At 39.9% G+C, this 24,258-nt stretch overlaps 2 protein-coding genes across 8 annotated transcripts; one reads left to right on the top strand and one right to left on the bottom strand.

Moving 5' to 3' along the window:
* Positions 1 to 20: 20 nt before the first annotated feature.
* On the bottom strand, positions 21 to 5,221 carry LOC120436027 (predicted GPI-anchored protein 58). Of its 4 annotated transcripts, XM_039606292.1 has the most exons (9): positions 4,426 to 5,221; positions 2,929 to 3,047; positions 2,719 to 2,841; positions 1,991 to 2,056; positions 1,779 to 1,867; positions 1,009 to 1,114; positions 698 to 803; positions 488 to 549; positions 21 to 393 (listed from the first exon to the last, which is right to left on the bottom strand). In XM_039606292.1, exons 1-3 carry the CDS (start codon positions 5,111 to 5,113, stop codon positions 2,743 to 2,745), a joined length of 906 nt encoding a protein of 301 aa, XP_039462226.1. In that variant the 5' UTR covers positions 5,114 to 5,221; the 3' UTR covers positions 21 to 393; positions 488 to 549; positions 698 to 803; positions 1,009 to 1,114; positions 1,779 to 1,867; positions 1,991 to 2,056; positions 2,719 to 2,742. The 4 variants fall into 4 exon arrangements, with proteins under 4 accessions (XP_039462226.1, XP_039462225.1, XP_039462224.1 ...); XM_039606291.1 differs by having other exon boundaries at positions 1,009 to 1,867; XM_039606290.1 differs by having other exon boundaries at positions 698 to 1,114.
* A 4,112-nt stretch (positions 5,222 to 9,333) lies between these two features.
* LOC116309328 (tumor necrosis factor receptor superfamily member 14-like) lies at positions 9,334 to 19,729 on the top strand. 4 transcript variants are annotated; one of them, XM_039607446.1, is made up of 10 exons: positions 9,334 to 9,896; positions 12,716 to 12,781; positions 12,866 to 12,959; positions 13,063 to 13,188; positions 13,459 to 13,614; positions 14,612 to 14,699; positions 14,772 to 14,936; positions 15,129 to 15,168; positions 15,264 to 15,326; positions 19,666 to 19,729. In XM_039607446.1, the coding sequence occupies exons 1-8, from the start codon at positions 9,672 to 9,674 to the stop codon at positions 15,163 to 15,165; spliced, it is 957 nt and encodes a 318-aa protein (XP_039463380.1). In that variant the 5' UTR covers positions 9,334 to 9,671; the 3' UTR covers positions 15,166 to 15,168; positions 15,264 to 15,326; positions 19,666 to 19,729. The 4 variants fall into 4 exon arrangements, with proteins under 4 accessions (XP_039463380.1, XP_039463382.1, XP_039463383.1 ...); XM_039607448.1 differs by having other exon boundaries at positions 9,768 to 9,896; positions 12,634 to 12,781; XM_039607449.1 differs by lacking the exon at positions 9,334 to 9,896 and adding an exon at positions 9,897 to 10,026 and having other exon boundaries at positions 12,634 to 12,781.
* Positions 19,730 to 24,258: the final 4,529 nt, after the last annotated feature.

Raw genomic sequence — 24,258 nt, 5'->3', positions numbered from 1 at the left:
GGAGACGATTTCTTCTTCACAGCAAAAGTTATGGAGGGATACAGATTTTATCAGGCTGTGTGGCATCGGCTGCCAAAATGTGTGCCCCCCCCCCCCCAATCAATAATGCACATTGGCGTTGCTATCACGAAAGAGTTTATTTGCAAAATAAATCACAGTATAACTAATAACTACAGTAACTTTGGAGACCATTTTCTTTTTTTAGACTTCTTAATTTAACATATACATATATATATGTCGATATGTGTGTTCTCAACAATGTGTGCCATAAGAACACTAGCTGTGCACCTTTAGTGTCAACTATGTACAAGCGAAACAAATAAACACGTCTTCTGGTGGTGGGCTTTTCACGCAGAGCTGGTGGAACCACCGCAAACACATCTCACACTGAATCTGTAAAAAAAATAAATAATTATAACTCCCAATGTTAAAATTTCATTTACGGGAATTGATCATAACATTTAGCCGTCTTTCATGATGACATTACCCATTTGTTGTCAGTTTCATGCTCTTCTTCTCCGCAGAAAAGACAGATGTTTGTCAAGTCATCTGTTTTAAAAAGTGAAAAAATAGCACATAGAGTATACTACCTACTGCACTTATTACTTCATTCAAACAACTATATGGTTTGTTTCTACAGCTATCATGATGAAAATATTCATGATGTCAGAACACTGAATGGTGGAAAATGAGTTACCTGTCTCTAGGAGGAGAGTGGTGGCAATTTGCAGCCTGTGTGTGTTTATGGCCTTTTTTGTAGACGGAAAGTCTATTGACTCTTTTCGCAAGATCTTTTCAGCAAACTGAAAAAGAGATTCTAAGATGACTAAATAGGCTAATATCGTAAATGTTATTTTATAGAAATTTGTTTGCTGTGAATCAATTTCTTTCTTTTATTGTGTAATTATCTTATATTCCTTTTCCTGTCATTAACATTTATTACAACACAACATTTCCAATATTCTCGTATATATATATGTATGTATGTATTACGGTTAAGACTCGTACTTTCAATGCAAAGACTCCACATGAGGTAGCGTCCAATTGTTTTGGGTGTTTGACTGTGTCACAAGTCCATCTTGAGACGTTGCATCCTTTTTTTCGCATGAATGCCCTGAAAGACAAGTACAATAAAAACAAATAACATGTTTTAAAATTTTGGTGACACAAAAAGGTGAACAGTATGGAGAGCTTAAGTGTCTGTTGAACATCAAGTTAAGAACACTGACCACACTGTTTTGTTAAAATCATTACTTTTTAAAAGTCTACAACGCATTTTCGTGGACAATTACTTGTGTTTTTATTTTCCTGTTTCCTCCCATGATATAGAAATCAATCACTTACACAGTACACTTTGAAGAGATGTGGAGGAGAAGCAAAGATGAATTCACACATGTATAACCTATGTGAAATTATTTTAGACATTTGTCTGATGTTTTAGTGCTAAACCTCCGCAACACTTTATGCAACTACTAAACATTAATATCCCCGTGCTATATTTTCTAATGTAAAAACATCATCTCATACAGACATCAGGTCCTCAAATAAACATTGAAACATGGGGAGACTTCTCTTTAAAGGCAAAATTAACCCATAACACCACAATATCAGAAGGCGAACACAAAAATTTAAACCTGTTGCTGCTAGTTTTTTAATTCTGAGTACCATTTATTTTTTGATTGACATCATACTTGTAATTGTCATAATAAACACAAAAATAACAACAGCAACAAAGAGTTTAATAAAGGGTCAAAATAAATTTGAGCAGTTATCCTTACCTTGTTGATTCCAAACAATTTTGGATACTTTGTTTAGTTTCTCCGAGTGGATCAAGATACAGCGACTTCTTTTCTTGTGGGTAAATGACCTACAGTAAAATTATGTGGAGAATTACATGTAATAATTCAAGACTTAAGATTATCTGCATGCCATGCATTTTTCTTATAAAACTGATTTGATGAATATTGTAAATGCAATTATTTTTTTTTACCACTAATGTCCAGTGATGATGTTCATTTACAATTCCCAGAATCACTTCATGCTCCATGGGTTTGATCTTAAATTGAAACAAAAGAATAAAATACTAACTTCAGACATAAAAAAGAAATGCAATAACATGTTGTTTAGAGTCCTTTTTATTAAAGCAATTTATGATATATTATATATCATCCACTTATAAAGTACTCTGTGACAGCCATGATTCACCCTCATTTCTTTAAACTGTGCAAGAAGCTGGACTATCTTATATTTTTATAAGTGGTTTTGCACATTACTTCCTCCAAGACTAATAAAGGTCTTTCTAAGGATTTTCTTTGGACATGGAGTTCATTTTCACTCATTTTCAATGCGATCATTGTGCCATCTGCAAAATAATGTGTAATGCTTTATTAAACCTCTTTAACAGTGACGTATGAATCACTTGAGAATAAAAAGGTACCTATTAAAGAGATGAAGCAGTGTTGATGATTTCAAAAGAGATATTAGCCCAAATGTTTGCAAATCTCAAATCAAGCATTGATTGAGTGTGTACAAAAAAGGAGGAAACCAGACAAGCAGAGAACAAAAGAGAACTGGCAAGTCTAATAAACTATCCACATCTACTAACCCCAGTCTCAATTCGTTCTTTCTCCATAAGCTGTTATCCAATCTAAATCTGGATGTGGATATGATCCGAGGTACTTAAACAATACACACAAGATTCTTTCTAGAGATACCTACCTTGAGTCTTGGAGCTTTTCTCTTCTAAATGGCAGTCATTGAAAATGAATCAATGAATGCTGCTTTGGCTGAATTATGGCGATTGCATTGTCTCACCATGATCGCAAGATATGCATTAATAGACTGCGAATACAAAATGTAAACATTTTTAACTGTTGTCAAGTAATAAAACACTGATAGTTGCATTGTTGTCAGTAAAGATCACTGTACCTCACTTTCCAACTCCATGTCCGGACCAATTTGTTGGATATCCCAGTAGAATAATTTGTAAGCACCAATTTTGGAGAGTAGAACGTGAGGACTCTTTCCAGCCCAGGCATCCATTATATCTACAAAAGTAATGAGAAAAAGAGATAAGTCATCAGGACTAAATGTAAATCAAAATTTAAAATGCATAATTTCTTATGTAGTTGTCTGACAAAAGGCGTGTTTCAGGGTAAATACTTTTAAGACGCTGATAAAATGGGCACATGGTTTAACATTGTATTTTGTAGAAAAAAAAGAGCACTTAAATTTGCTTTTATTTGGGGGTAAAGTTACACTTACAATGTCCTCTAAAGAAATTTAAATAAATTCATATTAATAAAAGAAAAGGAATTTAAATACATAGCAATAGAAATGCTCTTGCCCCTATCAAATTTTTTTTTTCCAGCAGAAACACCTATTAAAACAATTTTAAAAATTATGTTTAGTTGAAGCTACATGAATATGTTTTAAAATACTCAGGCTCAAGGCTTGCACCTGTGGCCTTTACTATTACATAACCATTTCTGGAAAAATGTTATTTTTCTCCTCCAAAACTAGTTTTATTGTCTTTAAAATAGAGTGTCAATTTCTGGGCTGTTAAAAGCAGCTTCTTAAAGAGTATTTGATCTTTTCGAACTATTGCTGGCAGGCAGTCATCATCACAACATTAATATACTGCTTGTAGTGGGCATTCTATGTCACTAACAGCATATATGACAGCAATTTCAGAAAAGAAGAAAATGAAGAACATACACTACTAGTCAAAATTAGGGACACACTTCCCATTCAGTGTTTTTCTGTGTGTTCATGCTTTTCATGCAGTGACAATCATCTTATGTGACTACCCCATGAAGCTCACTGACAGAAGGCCTAGAGTGTGCAAAGCAGTGATCAAAGCAAAGGGTGGCTAACTTGAAGAATATAAGATATAAAAAATATTTTTGGTTCGTTCATATTTTTTGGTTTACTACATCATTTGTGTTAGGGTTAGTGCTCCATATGTGTCCATTCATAGTTTTGATGCCTCGAGTTCTAATCAACAATGAATCTACAAAATAGACAAGGAAATTAAGAAGCAACATTAAAATGGAGGTGTGTCCAAACTTTTCACTCTTAGTGTACATCAGATGTACAATATCAATCATGAACATTCTGGGTTCCACAACAACAAAAGAAAGATTCACAGTTTTGAAGGACTCACTTTTTCATTTGTGTAATTTTACACATGTGGCTTACATCCTTTTACAAGTTTTCTATAATGTTTTGCCCCATGAAGGTTTTTTTTTTTTAAAGCATTAACATATTGTTAAATTTAAATATTCTGTTAGGAAATATACCTAAAAAAAATCTTTTTAAAGGTATAAAATTTGCTATGCCATGATCTACAGAGTACTGAAACAAACACTGTCATAGGAACAAAAGTCCTTTTTTAAAAAATAAAAAAATATTATATTTATTTACATTTCTCTGCAACAGGTTCAGTGTATCTCTGAGATGGTGATGCTGGAGGTGGTGCAGGGCTAGCTTGTGTGGCTGTTGCTGGGGCTGGTGTCACAAGTGGAACTGTTGCTTCCATGGTTTGTGCTGTAGATTGCTGGGCTGTAATCTGTGGAGCTGAGGCTTGTGTGGTTGTAGCATTTGGAGCTGTGGTCTGTGAGGATGGGTCTGCTGCTGTTGTGGTCTGTGATGCTGGGTCTGCTGCCGTTGTGGTTTGTGAGGCCTGGTCTGCCGTTGTGGTTTGTGAGGCCTGGTCTGCTGTTATGGTCTTTGAGGCTGGGTCTGCTGCTGTTTGGGATTCGGTTTGTACAGCTGTAGCATATTCTGGTGCTGTAGCACTTGTGGCTGGTTCGTTCTCTTTCTGTGCTGTTGCTCCTGACTCTGGATCTGATACCGTTATTGCTATACCTTGTGGAACTGGAGATGGATGTTGTGTTTGAACTGATAGTGATGTAAGTGATGCCATTGGTGCTGTAGGCTGTGTAGCTCTAGGAGGAGGTGGTGGTGGTGCTACCGCCACTGGTGCTGCTGTAGCCTGTGAAGCTAGAGCAGATGCTGGTGCTGCTGCAGCTTGTGGTGCTGCTGGACCTGGTTGTGCTGTTGGTAATGTGGCTGCTGTTTTCTTTGAACCCCGGTGTGGTACTCTTGGCATGCTGTCTTTGCTTAACTTTAGTTGGTCAATATTTACTTTTGGAATGATTGTCCCATTGGAATCCTGAAGATCTGCACTTTTACCTTGGATTGCTGTAATAATGTAAGGGCCTAAAAGTTTGCTTCAAGTTTCCCCCTTTCCTCTGCTGGCTTCTTATGTTAGCTCTTAAAACTTTGTCACCAACTTTGAAGACGACATCTCTCTTCATCATTTTTATTTTGCCCTTTGTTTTTTCCTGAGCTTTGACCACATTGTCCTTCACCAGTTCCAACAGCTTTTGATGCTTTTGAATGTCTTCCGACAGCTCCTCCTGCCCCACAATGTCTTCCACACTCTCATCAACCTTTGAATCAAAAGACATGTCTATCATTACTATAATTTGTGTAAGATACACAGATAATACATAAAAGAACTGAGAAATACAGTGAAAATTTACATTAAGTGTCTTTGGTAAGGTTTTAAGACACAATGTATTTCTGGCAAAGCTTCAGTGTATCTTGGGATTGATTGGACATGAAGAAAACTGTTATTGAGGGTTTGAACAATCCATAAAAATATTCAGTGGTGTAGTGCTTTTATGGCGGTGACGTAGCATCCATTGAAACTGATCTGCCTGCGCCTCAAAAACTAAAAAAAGTTTCGTTGTGTGGGATTTCCGTGTAGTTTGTCACAGACAGAAAGACATACCATGAACTCTTCTGGGATTTCGGAAGGATAGCGAGCCTCTCTGCCAAACATTAGGTAATAAGGTGAGTATTTGGTGGTCACTTGTTTTTTAGTTCTGAGTCCAAACATTACAACATCCAGATACTCATCCCACATTTCTGGTTGGTCGCCAACGACTTTACACAGGGCTCTGACAATGAAAGCACATAGAAGACATTCATATGAAAGATCATTTACATTTTTTAATAGTTTAATGTCATTCATTCATGTTTTTGTTGAAGGGAACCCCCATAAATGTATAACATGTACTCCAAGAATTTACCTCTGGATGGTGCCATTCATTTTCTCCACCAGCCCATTTGTTTGTGGGTGATAGGGGGAGCAGAGGCTTCTTTTAATTTTTAACAATCCGCAAACCCTTTTGTTGAGCTACAAAAGAAAGTTATATACACTGTTGGGTCTGTTCCCACAAACCCCGCTAATTCTAGAGACTTATTCATCATGAATGAAAACAAGACAGTCAGCGATCGATTACTTGCGCAAGGGAGGCCTCCTCTGTGTCCAGCACGAAAATGACCCCAAATCCGGCCTCCTCTCGCTGCCTTCCACCGAGAGACAGTTCACACAAAACACAGCAAAGCAACGCCCACATGGTTCTAAGGCATTATATGTATATGTGTGAACTTCTGTATGTAGGTAAGAATGTGTGTGTGTGTGTGTGTGTGTGTGTGTGTGTTACCTCCTGCTGACCAAAGGGTCGTAAACGCAGGAAGTCTACATCAAAAGAAGCAGATCCTCCAGACAGGATGTATCCGCAACAAAAGACCACAGCCCCTCACCCAGAACCTCGAGAATCTGGGGAGGGGACTGTGGAATTCCTTTCATCCTACAGTTAAAAAATGTAGAAATGGATGGCAAGCATAAAAATGACAAACATTTAACAATTCACTCTAACATACACTGACTATAAGCACATTACAATAAGAATTTAAATAAACAGCTGTCATACTAATATCTCAAAAACAGATTTATAAAGACCAGAAAATTAACCATTTTCAAAAAATTATTCAAATATGAGTTCACATATTTTTGCCAAAGACTAAAGTACTTACAGAATTGACAAATTCTTTGCCTTGGTCAGTAAGAATCCTTTTGGGGGCTTCGAACTGGTGGACAAATTTTATGAGACAGTTTGTCACTTCCCCGGCTGATTTTGACTTTAAAGGGTATGCTTGTGGCCATTTTGTAAAATAATCAATAAAAACACATGTATTGATGTCCATTGTTGGTTTCAGTAAGTTTTCCAATAAGGTCCATCCCAACCAGTTCAAATGGCTGAGAGACCTTAAAAAGAAAATCATAGTTAAGTTAATAATACTGAAATTACACAGAATGCTAGTCTACTGTTATAATTTTTTCAAGTATATAATCAGTAGGTTTCTAAGCAATGAAAACATTGTGTGATTAAATGTGATTATTTGCTATGGTCGATGACTAACCTTTATCGGAATGTATTCCGCTGGTTTTTTAATTGTTGCAGCACTTGCCTGGCAAAGTGCACACTGGGAAACCTAATCAAAAATAAAAGCAATTCAATAAGAAACACAAGAGTTGATGATCAAGGTTTACATAACTTATTATGAGAGATACAGAAACATTGCTGTGTTCCTCTTAAAATAAATTAGCTGTAGTCAAATTACATAGAGTTTGTTTTGGAGTACCCACCCAATTATTGATGTCCACTGACATCCCTGGCCAGTAGAACCGCTTTGAAATGGCTTCTCTTGTTTTTGTTTTGCCATAATGGGCCCCAGTAGGACTGGCATGAAAATCTGAAAAAATTGTGTTTGCCTCATCAGCCCCACAGACTACCGTTGTCTTTATGGTTTTGTCTGTGCCTTTGTAGCGCCAGTAAAACAACTGCTCCCCTAAACATAAACAAGAAAATAGAAAAGTTTATTATAGTTGTTTAAACCACGACAGGTCTATATGTGGTAAAAGTCATGACAATACATCTTCAATGTAATGAATCAATTATGTATGTGATATAACTTGGGGGTGACTATTGGACTGGTTCTCTATATTTATGACAGTATGACTACTTCAGAAGCCAAAAAGATTATGCCACTCACAAGACTGTATTAGTGATACTAAACAAAGTGATGGATGTGTAAAGTCATTATAACTAATGGCCTTCAGATATCATGGAGTTATCTTTTGTACAAATATCAATTCAAAGTAGTTTAATTCCAAATTTCCTGCTGTCCGTAATTTTCCACATATGTAATTTAAAGACATAAAGACATAACAGTGGGTACACCTGCGTAAAAGGGTGTGGCACATACCACTCCAAAAGTAATTACGACGTAATATATTGTAGTTAAGCTATAAAAGGACAAAAACAGTTCTTAGTTAACGCTGTCTTCTTAATAGCAAACCTTAAAACTTTTACTTTAATAAACGCCCATGTGCCTATTAACCGGGGTTAACTAGGTCAAAGAAAGGTCAAGCTAATTAAATCGGTTAGTGCAAATTAAGACTACACATTATGCCTTTGTATATGTGTTAATATATATGTATTGATGACATTTATAAAAGTTACGAAGTTGCTGTTATTACCTTCAATGTCGTAAATAGCAGCTTTTCTTCGGAGAAGAAACTTCTCTTTCTTCGTGAAAAGCGCTGGATACTCGCCTTTCAGTTTATATGCAACCAAAATCTTGTACTCGTCTGGTTCCATCCTCTTGTGGTGTTTGTTATTTTCGAAAACAAATTGTAAAGTAATCTTCTAGTTAGCTCAGAGGCACTCTGGTTTTCGGTTCGTGCGCACAATGTGAGCTAATTTGCATAATTGATGAGGAAAACCCACGTGACCTGAGATTTTGGAAAAATTTGACAATGTCGGAGTCGAGTAGGCCTACGAAAGGTTGGCCAAAACTAACTTGCAAAATTTTGAAAAGCCCTGTTACTTACAAAGACGATAAATATATATATTTAAACGTTGTTTTAAATTTTATTTATTTACAAAGAAAAACCCTGCCAATGTGCATCATTATAGATTGGGGGGGTGGGGGGGCACACATTTTGGCAGCCGATGCCACACAGCCTGATAAAATCTGTATCCCTCCATAACTTTTGCTGTGAAGAAGAAATCGTCACCAAAGTTACTGTACTTATTGGTTATACTGTGACTTATTTGGCAAATATACCCTTTGTGATAGCAAAGCCAATATGGATTACAGATGGGGGGGGGGCACACATTTTGGCAGCCGATGCCACACAGCCTGATAAAATCTGTATCCCTCCATAACTTTTGCTGTGAATAAGACATCGTCACCAAAGTTACTGTACTTATTGGTTATACTGTGACTTATTTGGCAAATATACCCTTTGTGATAGCAAAGCCAATATGGATTACAGATGGGGGGACACACATTTTGGCAGCCGATGCCACACAGCCTGATAAAATCTGTATCCCTCCATAACTTTTGCTGTGAATAAGACATCGTCTCCAAAGTTACTGTAGTTATTGGTTATACTGTGACTTATTTTGCAAATAAACTCCTTAGTGATAGCTTCGCCACAAAGTGTAAACCGAGTGTAAATTCACCGGAGAGCGACGTGTTGCCATGATCGCGTCTGGTTTTAGAGTATTATGTTATCAAAGTATTTTTCTAGACAAAGTATTCCCAGCAGGTTATTTCAGTGTACAGTTTAAGGTAAATTGTCTTCCACATATTGCACATTACAATGTCACGAAACTAATATTAAATTAATCGAGTCTGCTGTTTTCCAGCTTTTACTCTTTATTGCGTCGACTGCAGATCAGTGACAAGTAGCGTACAGAACGGAGCTGGGCAAGTGGCTCCTCCTACTTTGCGCGCTCTCGTGGATGGGGAAACAATTTTTGCCGGGGGTAACTACTTTGGCACAACACCGGCCCACGAATCAACCAATCAGCATTCAGCAGTCGCTTCCAGTACAAGTACTCAGGCTTGTGGGTGAAGGCACGGGAGCGCATCTCGGTGGGGGAAACTGCCATATACCCCCTGTCGCACCCCCTTCCCCTCTGTCCTACCTGGACTGTGGAGGACGGGCAGATTCGTGGGACGTGGACGTGAGTTTGTCGCCTCGCGGTGACGTCATCCGTATAAAAAAGATTTCGTGTAATGGCGGAGAGGGTAAACTTCTCGTTTCCGGCTAAATGCTATTTTGAGTTGGCTTTCAGACAGAACGACACCGCTAAGGTAATCCGTGAGCGCCCGTCACTGACCGGGCATTAGTGATGGCGCTTATACAGCAGCACCATCAGCTTTATTGATCCGCTGCGAGTACGACAGATTTTCTGTTCCAGGAAGTAGACGTGCGGAAGTAGCTACGTGTCCGTGATTTTTGTTATTTAAAACACAAAATGGGAGCGTTCAAGTGTTCTTCCTACCTCCTTTTACTACCCTCCTTTCCTTGGCCTGGATTGAAACGTGATCGGGTTTAAGGACGGAGAGGTGACTGGAGAAGATACAGGAGAAAACGCTGTCCTATTATTCATAGCGACCTTTACGTACTCTAATGTTCCGTTCATAGCTGACATTCTCTCAATGTGAAGTCATCTGATAAGACTGCAGTACAGCCTGGACTTATGTACTGAATAATTTATTTTGTGATGAGCTGGTAAACAGCTGTATTGACATACTTATTCAGTTATTACGGACTGTAACATGCAGGTGCTGGACAAATATATCCACGTGACAGTGCTGACTGCTGTTATATGAATGTACCCACTGTGAAAAGCTTTATATTAAGATTAAGGAACTGAACTCCCAGTCCATTGTTCCTTCAGTGGGCTGGTTTCAGTCATTATGCAATGTACTGGTTATAAGATTGGGGAAACCTGCAGTCAGCTGAGACTGAAGAAGTTAGTTGGATGAGTGACGAAACGTTCCCCCACAAAACGCTACGTCCAGATGAACAGAATCAACCTTTGGAGGTTTCTACCTCCAGTTCATGCAAATACATGTCAGTATTTGACATATCACCTTTCATGTCCAAATTTATCTTTGGATACGAAATGCAAAATATGCAAAGTTCAAATGTTTGCTATAAATTCAAACCATAAAGAAGCCTCTGACTGGACTTGTGTGACATAAAGCGCATTCGGAATTTAAAATGGAATATGGGCTGATAACTTTAACTTCTTGACTCCTTTTCAAATAAATTATGGTCCAGTTCATTTTCATTTGAGCTTTTTCTTTAATTATGGTATTATAATAGTGATCACTGTACTTTATGAGCTACTTGAAATACAGCTATATCAGGAAGTATCCATGGCAGTATTGTTGGTAATTGCACCTTTTGGTGTTGGCCTGATCCAGATCAAGACTCACAGCTCTTTATTTATATTTTATTTTCTTCACAAGAAGGTTTAGGAAAATCTTGTTGTTAATGTCTTCTTGTTTCTTTCTGAGATCTTTGATGAATCAGTTAAATTCCCGTCTTCCCATCACCACCATGGGAAGCCTATCCTATGTCAATTCAATCTGGAAGAACAGATTTAACACTTATTTTCTTTTTTTTTATCCCACTGACCTCACTACAGGTTTTCAGTTTTCACCAGATCTTCAACCAATGGAATAATTTAGTCTCCTAATATCTCTTTCTGTCGCACAGATTTCTTACAGACATGCTCAATGTTTAACACTTTATTTTTCTGCTCTTATGTTTTAAGAGCTATTGGCAGTTATCTGTTTCTGAGAGTGTGGGCTAGTTGCACTTCTCCAAACTTGTTTTGTTTTTTTGCAGAAAACTGAAATTGCCACCCCCTCATTCTCCTTCCTGAATTTTAACACTTAAATCCCTCTCTAATTGTTTTTTGGGGAAGAATATGCTACCATCATCAACAACTTCATTTGCTTGCACATGTGTCTACTGTGCTCTGTCATTTTACCGGGCTAGCTCTTGTAAGTGCTTGTGTAAGTCCTAATGTAACTGTAATATACACTCCTGGCTAATTATAATTATATTCAACTGCTCAAAATTACAGGAACACTTTTTAATCAGAGTATAACATTAAGTCAAACTAAAGGGATTTATCTGCTCAGTTGAGTAACAGAGGGCTTTGTTACTCAGTTTCAGCTGCTTTGGTGTGCAGGAAATTAACAACAGGTGTACTTGAGGGGCCAACCTCAGCCTGTGGCATTATCAGAAGGTTTGTGGAGTGTCCCAGTACAGTCTGAAGAAGATGGAAGAGAGCTGGACAGGGTTATAGAAGGCCTTAATCCATCAGCAGGGCCAGTATCTGCACCTTTATCCAAGAAGGAACAGGAAGAGCCCTGTCAGAGTTACAAATTGGATCTGTTTTCTGTGCTCCTTTAATTATTTTGTGAACAGTGTGGCCTTATTGAGGCTGCTGTCTATCTCTGTGGTTATATAAATGAATATGAATCACTGAATTAAAATAGCTTTTAAATGCATTAAAATGTTAGAATAATAATTGTGGTTAATAATTGATGGTTTAATAGTTCACTTCATGTTACAAGTTTACCTGGTACAATCCAGCGGTTTCATGTTTAGTTGACCATTAGACTGCGTCTCTATCACGTAAGCTCATACTGTGACCATGGAGGCTGTGCTGACAGGTTAAATAATTTCCTCCCAACACAAATGTGGCTGCTAAAATCTTTCCCCTGCCTCCCCTGATGCTGTTTCACTCTCACCTGTGTGTGAAGTCTTGTGTAAACAGCATCAGCTTCATTATGTGTCAGTAATCCTGATCTAGCTTCATTGGTTCATCATCCACTGGAACTCTTTAAGGCCTGCTGCTGGCTAATCTCTAACTTGTAATTTCTTTGTGTTTCAAGGTATTGTCCAGCTGTTCTTCTGGTTAGAACTCCATCATCTAAAATCTCAAAGACATGTTTCTTCTTCTTCTTTTGGACCAAGGAAACTTTCAGCGTGTCAGATCAGATGTCTTCAAGAAGGAAACCTGTGAATGCCGCAGCATTTCTGGTGTGCTCTTTGTTTTACTTAAGCTTATTGTTAGTTTGTAAGCAGTGGATGGTCAAAAACTTAAAACCTTTTGTTTTTCCTCAGATAATTCTGATGACAGTCTTCAGTGGTCTCGGCCTCTCGTGCCATCAAGGAGAGTATCAGATAGGAAATGAATGCTGTCCGAAGTGTCTTGCAGGTAAAAACCAACTGAATGATGAATGCATGTGTTTTCTATGCACACAAGTTGGATACACAGTGAAAAAAGGCTAGCTTTGATTTCTTGCTTTTCTTTTCATCAGGACGTCGAGTGAAAACTCACTGCACTGTGGATTCAAGCACATCCTGTCTGCCCTGCATGACTGGAACCTACACTGATAAACCTAATGGACTGGAACGATGTCATCACTGTACAAACTGTGACTCGGGTACATTTACGTTCACATCTTCATTCCCTGACACTGAATCAGATCTCAACACAGTTATGCATTGTTAATTTTACATCAAATCAAGACATTAAGGGATATCTTTGTCCATGAATCCAAATATTCATCAAGATGATGTACATCTTTCTTGATGTAACATCAGGAAAGATGTACATCAGTGTCTTTCAGTCAGATATCATGAACACGGAGCTGAAGATTTTTTTCACAGATACATGATGAAACATGTTGAGTATGTTCTTTTTCTGTTGGCAGGTTCTGGTCTCAGAATAAAGACACCGTGTACAGTAACATCAGATACACTCTGTGAACCACTGGAGGGATTCTACTGTGTCCAGCCTACAGGACACAGCTGTGAGAGAGCACAGGAACACAAACACTGTAAACCAGGACAGTACATCAGTCACAATGGTTGGTTTGTGTACATTTAAGTTTGCTAGTCTTGTCTATATAAAAAAAAAAAAAAAAAAAAAAAAAAAGCTGGGTGGATGGTACAGGAAGGGCATCTGGCATAAAATCTTTGCCAAATCAATATTCTGACTCATCGAGAATGAGGTTTGGAGGTTGGAGCTGTTGGCCAACAGAGGAAGGTATGTTAGGAGGCAGTGAGAGAGAAGTAAAGGAAAGGGAGAGTAGGGACTGTGATGGTAAAGAAAGAGAGCTGCTTTTATGATGGAGAGAAGGAACGTAGATAATAGTGTGTGTACAAGAGAGCAGGTGGAAGGGAGGCAAGGCCAGGGTCACTGGAGGGGGATTCAAACTGCACCATGGTGTAGATAGAAAGGGGAATGGAGTAGGGGTAACATTAAAATAATAGTATGTAAACAGTGTTGTGGAGGTGGAGGGAGGCTCAGACAGGATCATGAGTCTGAACCTGAAACTCAAAGGAGGGATGTTGAATGTTGTCTCTGTGTACAGCCCACATGTCGGAGGTCAGTGAGAAGAGAGAGAGGTATTCTGGAGTAAGTTTGGTGATGTTTTAGAGGCTGGGGATTCGAGCGGACACATATACATGCAGGTGAAAAACGCTATGTCCACTGTTAAAGCATTTTATACGCAGTGAAGTTGTAGTTATGAGCCAGAAGTTTGGATTAAACAGACTTGATTACAGAAACCTGATTACAACAGGATGATTATGTTAGTTTAAATGAGTCAACTCCCCCGAGTCGCTACTGTCAGAATCCTCAAAGCACAGGCTGAAGAAGAGGAGTTGTAGCAATCCTTCACTGTAGCTTATCAATCGACCAGAAACCCAGACTTTTAATGTTGGAGGTTCAGTGAGAGTGCAGACAGATGGATACTGGCAGAGAGGTGGTGTTCAGCATTAGTGAGGGCAGATTAAGTTTAAGGTGTCAGAGTGTCAGTCCACACTGATTCACACATGTTGTTGTTGTCATGTTGTCATCAGGAACAGCATCCACAGACACTGAGTGCTCTGACTGCAGCAGTGGAACATTTTCAGATGGAACATTTCACTCCTGTCAGCCACACACACGGTAAGTGAAGCTTCAGAGACACATGTGCAACATCTGTACATGTCCCCTAACAGTGTCCCTCTGTCCTTCCAGATGTTACTCACTCAACCTTCAGCTGATAACAGCAGGAACATCTGCAGCTGATGCTCAGTGTGGAGAAGGCAGTGTTAATGTGGGAACAGCTGTTGGTGGAGCTGTAGCTGTTATAATTTTAATTATTGGAGGAGGATTATTATTTTGGTACTTAAAAAAGGAGAGGTGAGGATGATGAAATGTTTTTTTTTATTCACTGCAACATCATATTTTGTGACACCAATTTTATTTTACTGATTTTGTTTAATCACAGAGAAAAACACAGGATCCATGTTTGTGTCTCTTTGTCAGTTTTCACTGTATCAGATGATTATAACACTGCTTTATCTAAAAACTAATGCTGTCTTCTTTCTGTAGGAGGAAAAACAGGACAAGCAGCACGTTATCAGAATGAAAGGTAAGACAGGGACTTGCTGAGCGAGTGAGCTTCACTGATGTCTCTACAGATGTGTCAGAGCCTTTAGCTTTAATCTAATGTGCTTCTCTCCTCAGTGTGGACCATCATGAAGGAGAACAGCCAACAAATGGTCTTCTCCCCTAGAATAAGACTAAATGGTAAATGGACTGGTCCTTACATAGTGCTTTTCTACCTAAACACTGATTGCTTATACAATATGCCTCATTCACACAACCACTTTTTCTTCTAAACGTTTTCTATCTAACATTCATGCCCCACAGAGCAGCTTGGGGTTCAGTATCTTACCCACATACTCTTAGGCATGCACACTGCAGCAGGCGGGCATCAAACCACCAACCTTCCAATTAGTAGACCCCCTGAGCTACAGACATAAACATGTGCTGTTGTGATGTAGCTGGATGTTGTCAGAAATCAAACGTCTGGATCATCATATCACTGCACTCACACTGAAACCTGCGGTGCTCCTGCTGACACACTCTTGATCATGTGACTGTACAGACAGATTCGCACAGAGCTCAAAGCAGAAAGTGGAAATGAGACTGAAGATGGATTCATGGGATATTTACTGAATATGATTTTTTTTTAATTAAACAGAATCATTCCAGAGCGCTTTGACTGTATATATGTTTATATGTAAATGTGTATGTTTTTTTTAGGATATGTTTAAAAAATCAACTAACATTTTTCATGGTGCCTGTACTTTGACAAAATCTCAACTTTGATATTTACGGTGGCTGGGAAGTGCAAAGCGCAACAAATTAAAAAACCGCAACAAATTAAAAAACCGCAACAAATTAAAAATCCACAACAAATTAAAAATCCTTGACGGAAAGGGATTGTCTGAAATACCGGAAGTGACACAACGATTAGCCTAATAGGGCTTTTGGAGAGTGATGTCACGAGAGGGGGCGTGACCAGAAATTTTTGGTTGAGGCGCCATGTTTCTGGGCCGAACAAAACGCTAGCGAAAGAGGAGCAAAAGTACACGGATAACACCAGCTATGGTTCGTACGTGAGGTGTGTTCAGTTGTAAAGTTAGATCGCACGACCGGCAAGGGAAAAAGGTTGAAAATCGTTTATCTTTTCATTCTTTCCCCACTTGGAAGCAACATGAGGCAGCTCGTGTATCGGATGTTACCAAAAGAAGGCGTCTAGTCTGGATAGCAGCTGTGAGACGAGCTGCTATCCAGTTCTCTTCCATCTCCAAATATCTGTTGGTGTGCTCCAGACATTTTCATTCCGGTATGTTCATATCACTCTTTATCCGGTCTTTAAGTCTGACATCATTAGCCGTGTCTGGGCTCAAACTCCACTGCAGTTCCATAAATCACACGATCACTGTGGCATCACTGAGAGTTGAAAAACTATCTAAAGTCTTTCATCTGTAATAAAATTATCAGCGTTCTGCTCTATAGGTGTAACAATTGAGTTTATCATCCAGGCATCCATGAAAACCAAATTGGCAGGAAGTTAGCTCGCTAGATTCCATCTAAATACAATATAGCATGTCCTGACTGAGGGATTTTGGAAACAAATTCAAACGTACAGCTCTGCTATCACTTCCAACATAAATGAAGACAGAAAACTAAACAGCAGTGACGTTTGTAGGGTTACTGAAGTTTGGCTAGCTGGTGTATAACGATGTGCTACGTGACCGCTAGCGACACAGCTATGTGAGCATAATATAAACACTCTTAACTTTTTCCACTTGATAAAAGTTATCATGCGGATTCTCGTCGGTCAGGAACAAATGTAATCTCATGGCAGGATGCTGTAAACGGACCAAACTTCAGCCAGGAGAACAACTGAGATAATCCATCCACAAGGATGAATAGGATTAGTCATTCATATACTGCTGCATGGGCTGGGCTGTAGCTACATCGTAAGGTTTTAAAAACTGAGCTTTCAAATGATTAGTGGTGATAAAAGCCGAGGGAGGCCAACAGTGATCAATGACTGTTTTTAGGAGCTTTTTGAGATTAAATAGAAGACAATACAAAACATTAAACATGTTAACAACACAAAACCCATATTAAACGCAAACTACTTTATGCCCGGAAGCAGGATTTGTCACGCCATCACTTAAAGACCAGATAGCCTATTAGTTTTCTTTTCGATGCACTCTAAGGTCATAGTCAAAGGAGTTTGCAAAGAAAAGCGTCTGGACTTCTTTGAGTTGCTTGAAGATGTTTCACCTCTCATCCGAGAAGCTTCTTCAGTTCTAAGGTCAAATGGCCGAGAGTCCCAGATTTAAACCCAGTGGGAGTATCCCCCCAAGGAGGGACAAAGGACCCCCTGGTGATCCTCTAATCACATGCGCCAAGGTGTGAAAGCCGTCGCTTCCCTGAGCAAAGACCACAACATCACTATATTACCAGCGGATAAGGGAAGGTGCACCGTGGTCCTAAACACAACAGATTACCACACAAAGATCACTACTCTCCTCAGTGACAACAACACCTACTGAAGCTTTAAAAGCGAGACCCCACAAGCAGCTACAAAAGAAAGTTATAGCTTGCCTTCAAGACCTTGAAAAGGACAAAATCATTGACCGCCTCAAATATCACCGCCTTTATCCAGGGGATGCCATACCCTGCATTTATGGACTTCCTAAGATCCACAAGGAAGGGGTCCCACTCAGACCCATAGTCAGTAGCATAAACTCAGCCACTTATAACATTGCGAAACACCTTGCTACCATCCTGGCACCTCTCGTGGGGAACACACCACATCAAGAACTCCACCGACTTCACCGACAAGGTCCAGAAACTTACCCTGGATCCAGATGAAACCATGGTGTCCTTTGATGTAGTCTCTCTCTTCACTTGCATACCCACCACGCAAGCAGTGGAGACTGTCAGAAAACGACTACAAGAAGACAGCTCCTTGGAAGACAGGACCAACTTCACACCCGATCAGATCTGCACACTGTTAGACCTCTGCCTTACCACAACATACTTCAAATACAACGAAGGCTTCTACAGACAAAAACATGGCTGTGCCATGGGCTCCCCTGTGTCACCTATTGTAGCCAACCTTTACATGGAGGAAGTGGAAAGAAAGGCTCTTGGCTCTTTTAAAGGGAGAGTACCCAGCCACTGGTACAGATATGTAGAGCGACACCTGGGTCAAAATCAAGACACAAGAAGTGGAATCCTTCACTACGCACATTAATGCTGTGGATAAAAACATCAAGTTCACCAGGGAAGACACAAAGGATAACTGTTTGCCTTTCCTGGACTGCGCTGTGCACATTGAAGAGAATGGCAACCTCAACATTGAAGTTTACGGAAGCCCACACACACGGACCAGTACCTCCTCTTTGACTCCCATCACCCTCTGGAACACAAACTTGGGGTATTAGGACCCTACACCACCAGGCAGAACTTGTTCCTCTAAGCCTGAAGGAAAAGAAGGAACACACACATGTAAAGGGAGCACTGAAAACATGTGGTTATCCTAACTGGGCGTTCATAAAGTCAGCAAAGAGGCACAGAAAAGAAGATCAGACACCAGCGAGGGAGGATAAGAAAGACAGACGCAACAACATTGTCATCCCCTATGTAGCGGTGTATCAGAGAAACTCAGGAGAGTTTTCTCCAAGCACGACATCCCAGTGTACTTCAGACCCAGCAACACACTCAGACACAAACTGGTTCACCGAAAGACAAAACTCCAAAACACAGACTGAACAACGTGGTATATGCTGTACAGTGCAGTGAGGAATGCCCAGACCTCTACATTGGAGAGACCAAACACAGCCACTTCACAAGCGCATGGCACAACATAGAAGAGCCACCTCCACAGGACAAGACTCAGCAGTCCACCTGCATCTTAAGGATAAAGGTCACTCTTTCGAGGATGCCAATGTTCACATATTGGACAGAGAGGACAGATGGTTTGAAAGAGGAGTGAAAGAGGCCATCTATGTCCACTGTGAGCGACCATCTTTGAACAGAGGCGGTGGTTTACGACACCAACTGTCTGCCATCTATAATCCAGTTTTGAGTTCCCTCCCCAGACGCCTTAACGCCCACTCACATCCTGGGCCATCTGACCTCAGGAAATCACATGATAGGGTGGGGCCAGGTTTCACAATGAGCTCACCCGAAACCCTGGCTGATTAGGTCCCTCACCCGCTTTCACACCTTGGCGCATGTGATTAGAGGATCACCAGGGGGTCCTTTGTCCCTCCTTGGGGGGATACTCCCACTGGGTTTAAATCTGGGACTCTCGGCCATTTGACCTTAGAACTGAAGAAGCTTCTCGGATGAGAGGTGAAACGTCTTCAAGCAACTCAAAGAAGTCCAGACGCTTTTCTTTGCAAACTCCTTTGACTACGATGACCTGGATGACTGAGAACCTTCACAGACACTCTAAGGTCATAGCAAATTAGAAAAAAAAAACATCCTAATGAGTGATTTTGCAGAACTATGTTCTATTTATAGACTTGCTAATTATTTGGCATTATTGCAGGCAAACCAGCCAATGAAATGGATGAAACACCGTGACTGGGTTCCAGCGCTACACAAGGGACCTGCTTCAAACGTACGGCTCTGCTATCACTTCCAACATACCACCATGCCAATCAGATTACTTCTTCCATGTGAGGGTGAAGAGGTGACCCTTCTGGATAAGACAGTGAAGGTTTGCTGCCGTTTTGGTGAACAGTGTGGTAGTAAAACCAGGGAAAAATGAAACTTGCTCCTGTTAAATATTCTTAAGTCTTGTGCTGTATAAATAGCAGTAATTTTTCAGAAGATAAATTGAAGTAATTGATAGTAAATTAAGTAGTGTTAGTAGTGGGTGATATCGTGTAAATGCTGTCATGATTTTGTGTAAACATTTTGTCTTTTATAAACTATAAATGACATTGATTCTACATTGTAACTGATGTGATGTTCTATAAAGTGGTTTTAATAAAAAAAGAGGCAAAAATTTGTTTTTTTCTTTATTGAACTTTTGAACAGTACTCAGTCAGTACATATTCAGTAAATGCAAATTATTTACATGGCAGTGCACTTCAGGAATAAATCTAGACCCCTATATAAAACATTATGGGTCATTCCCACAACCCACAGCTTTACTGTGCTCCAGCAAAGTATCCAATAGCAGTGACAACTCCTCCACAGTAGCAGGTGAGATTTTTCTTTTTTGAGGACGGCTCCTTTTACCTTTCTATATGGATGGTCTGTTTATGTTTTGATCCAGAGCCATTTTTGGGCAGCTGAAGAGGAGAAGTCTATCTTATGGCCAACCTCTGGCTGTATCTTGGTCATATTACCAAGCAAAACCCAGTATGCAGGTTCATCTGTAACAGCCCTTGTGACACAGATCCGCACTGTTGCTTCTACTTTAAAAAGAAGAGCAGCGACATGGCTGCAGGTCTCCACGACTCCGGCCATACAGGTGCAGTGGGCAGCTTCAACCTTCCCTGTGATGCTCACAATGACCCATGGCTGCAATGCTGGTTCATTCAGTCTTTGAGAGTGCAGTACCTGAAACATACAAAGTTAATTTAAAGACAAGGACTCTAATGAGCCAAGGCCAACATAAATGTGTTTTACCTACTTTCAAATCCATTTATCATAAATGTAACAAAGTGTTTAGAAAGTTAGCACATACATGTAATTTTCCATTTTTTTATGTATCCATCTATAGAACGCTGCATGTTATATTCCAAATCTGCCTGTTCTCTTTCAGAAACCTGCCTTCAGAAAATGAAACTAAAGTATGTAATCCTTTCAAGATGGAGAAAGCATAAAGTTTGACTTTGGGTGACAATTATGGACACCTAATATGATAAGGAGATTCTGCAGGTCATTAATCAATGTATTAGAGTAAAAAATGTATTTTTTGTGACAGGACACAGACATGGAAGCAAGATATGTAATTAGGATTATTTCTAATAAATATGAATAAATAATTGCAATTTCTTTAACCACTGAGAATAACTAAATCCTTCAGGACAATGTCACATCAATGCACTGAACTCACTATGGCTACGTTCACACTGCAGGTCTTAATGCTCAATTCCGATTTTTTTAAATTTAAATCTGATTTTTTGTCTGCTTGTTCACACTACAAATAAAATGTGACAGCAAACGCGCTCCTTTGTGAACCCTCAAAGTGGCCCGCATACGCAAAAGCAGACGTCACACACAACACGCTCTGTTCAGACCCAGACCAAACAGTATTGTTTGACTGATGGCCCTTAATATAAAGACTTGTTTCAGACTTTGCTTTAAGTTATTTTGTTATTTACATATGGCCTAATAATTATCTTTATTGCCGTTTTAGAGAGGAGCGGTGCTTCAAAGGATAGTTGCAGATGTCTGTCAGAATCTGCAGATTATACAGTATAAATAAAATGTTCACGTTGTCTTCCAGACAGTTTCACTAACATCTACACGGGATGGACACGAAGCGCTCATGTGTTCTCAATGTCTTCTCCGACGCTTCTCCAGCGCTGATAATAGGCACATGTTTTGTGTCAGTGACATAAAAGACGGATTTAATGCGACATGACCATTCAAACAGCAGTTGCTTTCTAAAACATCAGATATGTATCGGATTTAGTACCACATACGAAAGTGACCCAAATCGGATTTGAAAATATCGGATTTGTGCTGTTTTTACACTGTCATACCATGATTGGATACGGGTCGCATACGGTCAAAAAAGTCCGATTTGATGCGCTTTCGCGTGCAGTGTGAACGTAGCCAGAGCCTCCACATGTTATCACTGTAATTTGTCCCTCATGAATGAATTTATGATTGCACTAATTTGAATGTTCGGGGGAAAATCAAACGCATTTTACTCACAGTACCCTACAAACGTCACTGCTGTTTAGTTTTCCGTCTACATTTATGTTGGAAGTGATAGCAGAGCTGTACGTTTGAATTTGTTTCCAAAATCCCTCAGTTAGGACATGCTATATTGTATTTAGATGGAATCTACCGAGCTAACTTCCTGCCAATTTGGTTTTCATGGATGCCTGGATGATAAACTCAATTGTTACACATGGTAGAGCAGAACGCTGATAATTTTATTACAGATGAAAGACTTTAGATAGTTTTTCAACTCTCAGTGATGCCACAGTGATCGTGTGATTTATGGAACTGCAGCGGAGTTTGAGCCCAGACACGGCTAGTGATGTCAGACTTAAAGACCGGATAAAGAGTGATATGAACATATCTATAACTTACCGGAATGAAAATGTCTGGAGCACACCAACAGATATTTGGAGATGGAAGAGAACTGGATAGCAGCTCGTCTCACAGCTGCTATCCAGACTAGACGCCTTCTTTTGGTAACATCCGATACATGAGCTGCCTCATGTTGCTTCCAAGTGGGGAAAGAATGAAAAGATAAACGATTTTCAACCTTATTCCCTTACCGGTCGTGCGATCTAACTTTACAACCGACCGCACAGCAAGTAAGAACCATAGCTGGTGTTATTGTCACACAGTGGAAATTTGTGTTTTCATGTTTTATCAATATGTGTATCGGTACATTGTGTTGATTTTATTTGCATGATTCTATTGTGATATTTATATTGCATGTTTGTTTATTGATATTTATATTTCATGGTTTTGTCCTCATATTTTGTGTATTTTGGTGTTGTTGCACAATATTCTTCTAATCCACTGTGGACTAATCAGAAAATTGTAGGCACCTGTGAGGTGTGGGCGTACCCCGAGGTGGCCTATCAGCCTCCAGGCTGACCTGTTAAAGGGGATAGGAAAGGTGAGAGGAAAAAAGAACGCGTGTAAGCCCGCTCAGGTGTTGGAGGAACTGCTGCCTGACTGTGGGGTGCCATGAGTCGTTCTGCAATCCAGTCCCAACGCCAGGAACAGCAACAGCAGCAGTGGGTGGCGATGGCCGCAATTCACAGCAGGGCAGGGGTGCCCCTCTGCCTGCATCTGACGGTGCTGCGAGGGAGGCCGTGTTCAGGTGTGGAGTGGGGCGGGACTGTGCAGCGACGCACTGTCAGGAGGAGACAGGTCTGCGACAGGAGCCCCCTCCTTGTTCTTCTGGCTGGCGTGGTTTCCATCCCAGAAGAGAAATTCCTCTCCGCTTTTAGCTAAACAACATTTGCCCGCGTGTGGCTGGACTGTGGGAATATAGGACTATGGGGGGAGGTTTTTAGCATATGAAAAAAACATTCATTTAGTTTGGTTTTTTTTTTTAGTGTATAGTTATTTCTGCCGGCAGGGTTTTTAGCGGGTTGTGAACACTCTTTTTATTGTATTCGGGGGATTTTAACTTGTATTTGTGATTCTGGCTGTGTTTTTTAAGGAAAATAAATGGTGTGTGTTCAAAGCCAGCTTAGTTTCTGTGCCCTCCGCGCTGACCCACTCACTCCCCTTCCTCTTGTATGTAAACGGACTTGGAGGTGAAGATTTAGGTCCACCAGTCTTAGTGGCTACATTATGCATGTACTTTCGCTCCTCTTTCGCTAGCGCTTTATTCGGCCCAGAAACATGGCGCCTCAACCAAAAATCCTGGCCACGCCCCCTCTCGTGACATCACTCTCCAAAAGCCCTATTAGGCTAATCGTTGTGTCACTTCCGGTATTTCAGACAATCCCTTTCCGTCAAGGATTTTTAATTTGTTGCAGATTTTAATTTGTTGCGCTTTGCACTTCCCAGCCACCGTAGATATTTGTATGTATGCAGCAGCTAAATGCACATTAGAAATGGTACAACAGCTAACACATACCGTGTTTTTCGGACCAAAAGGCGCACCGGATTATAAGGCGCATTAAACACCTTATAATTTTTGATATGTAACTTTGCACTGTCCGCTTTCTGCTGTAACAAAACAAATTTCCCACGTATGGGACTAATAAAGGTTATCTTATATTAATGACTAACCTCGTATTGTGGATGGATTATTGCAGTTTTTCTCCTGACTGAAGTTCGGTCCGTTTACAGCATCTTTCCACGCGATTGCATTTGTCAAAAACCATCGGGTCCATGGTTAATTTGAGAAAATTAAAGGATTTTAAGTGTGCCTTATAGTGTGGAAAATACGGTATATGTGAATTTTTACAGAAGAACACTG

The sequence above is a fragment of the Oreochromis aureus genome, linkage group 23 (genome assembly GCF_013358895.1).
Source record: "Oreochromis aureus strain Israel breed Guangdong linkage group 23, ZZ_aureus, whole genome shotgun sequence".
NCBI classification, from domain to species: Eukaryota; Metazoa; Chordata; class Actinopteri; order Cichliformes; family Cichlidae; genus Oreochromis; species Oreochromis aureus.
Note: the sequence above shows the minus strand (reverse complement) of the source record. Positions and strands in the feature narration are given on the sequence as shown.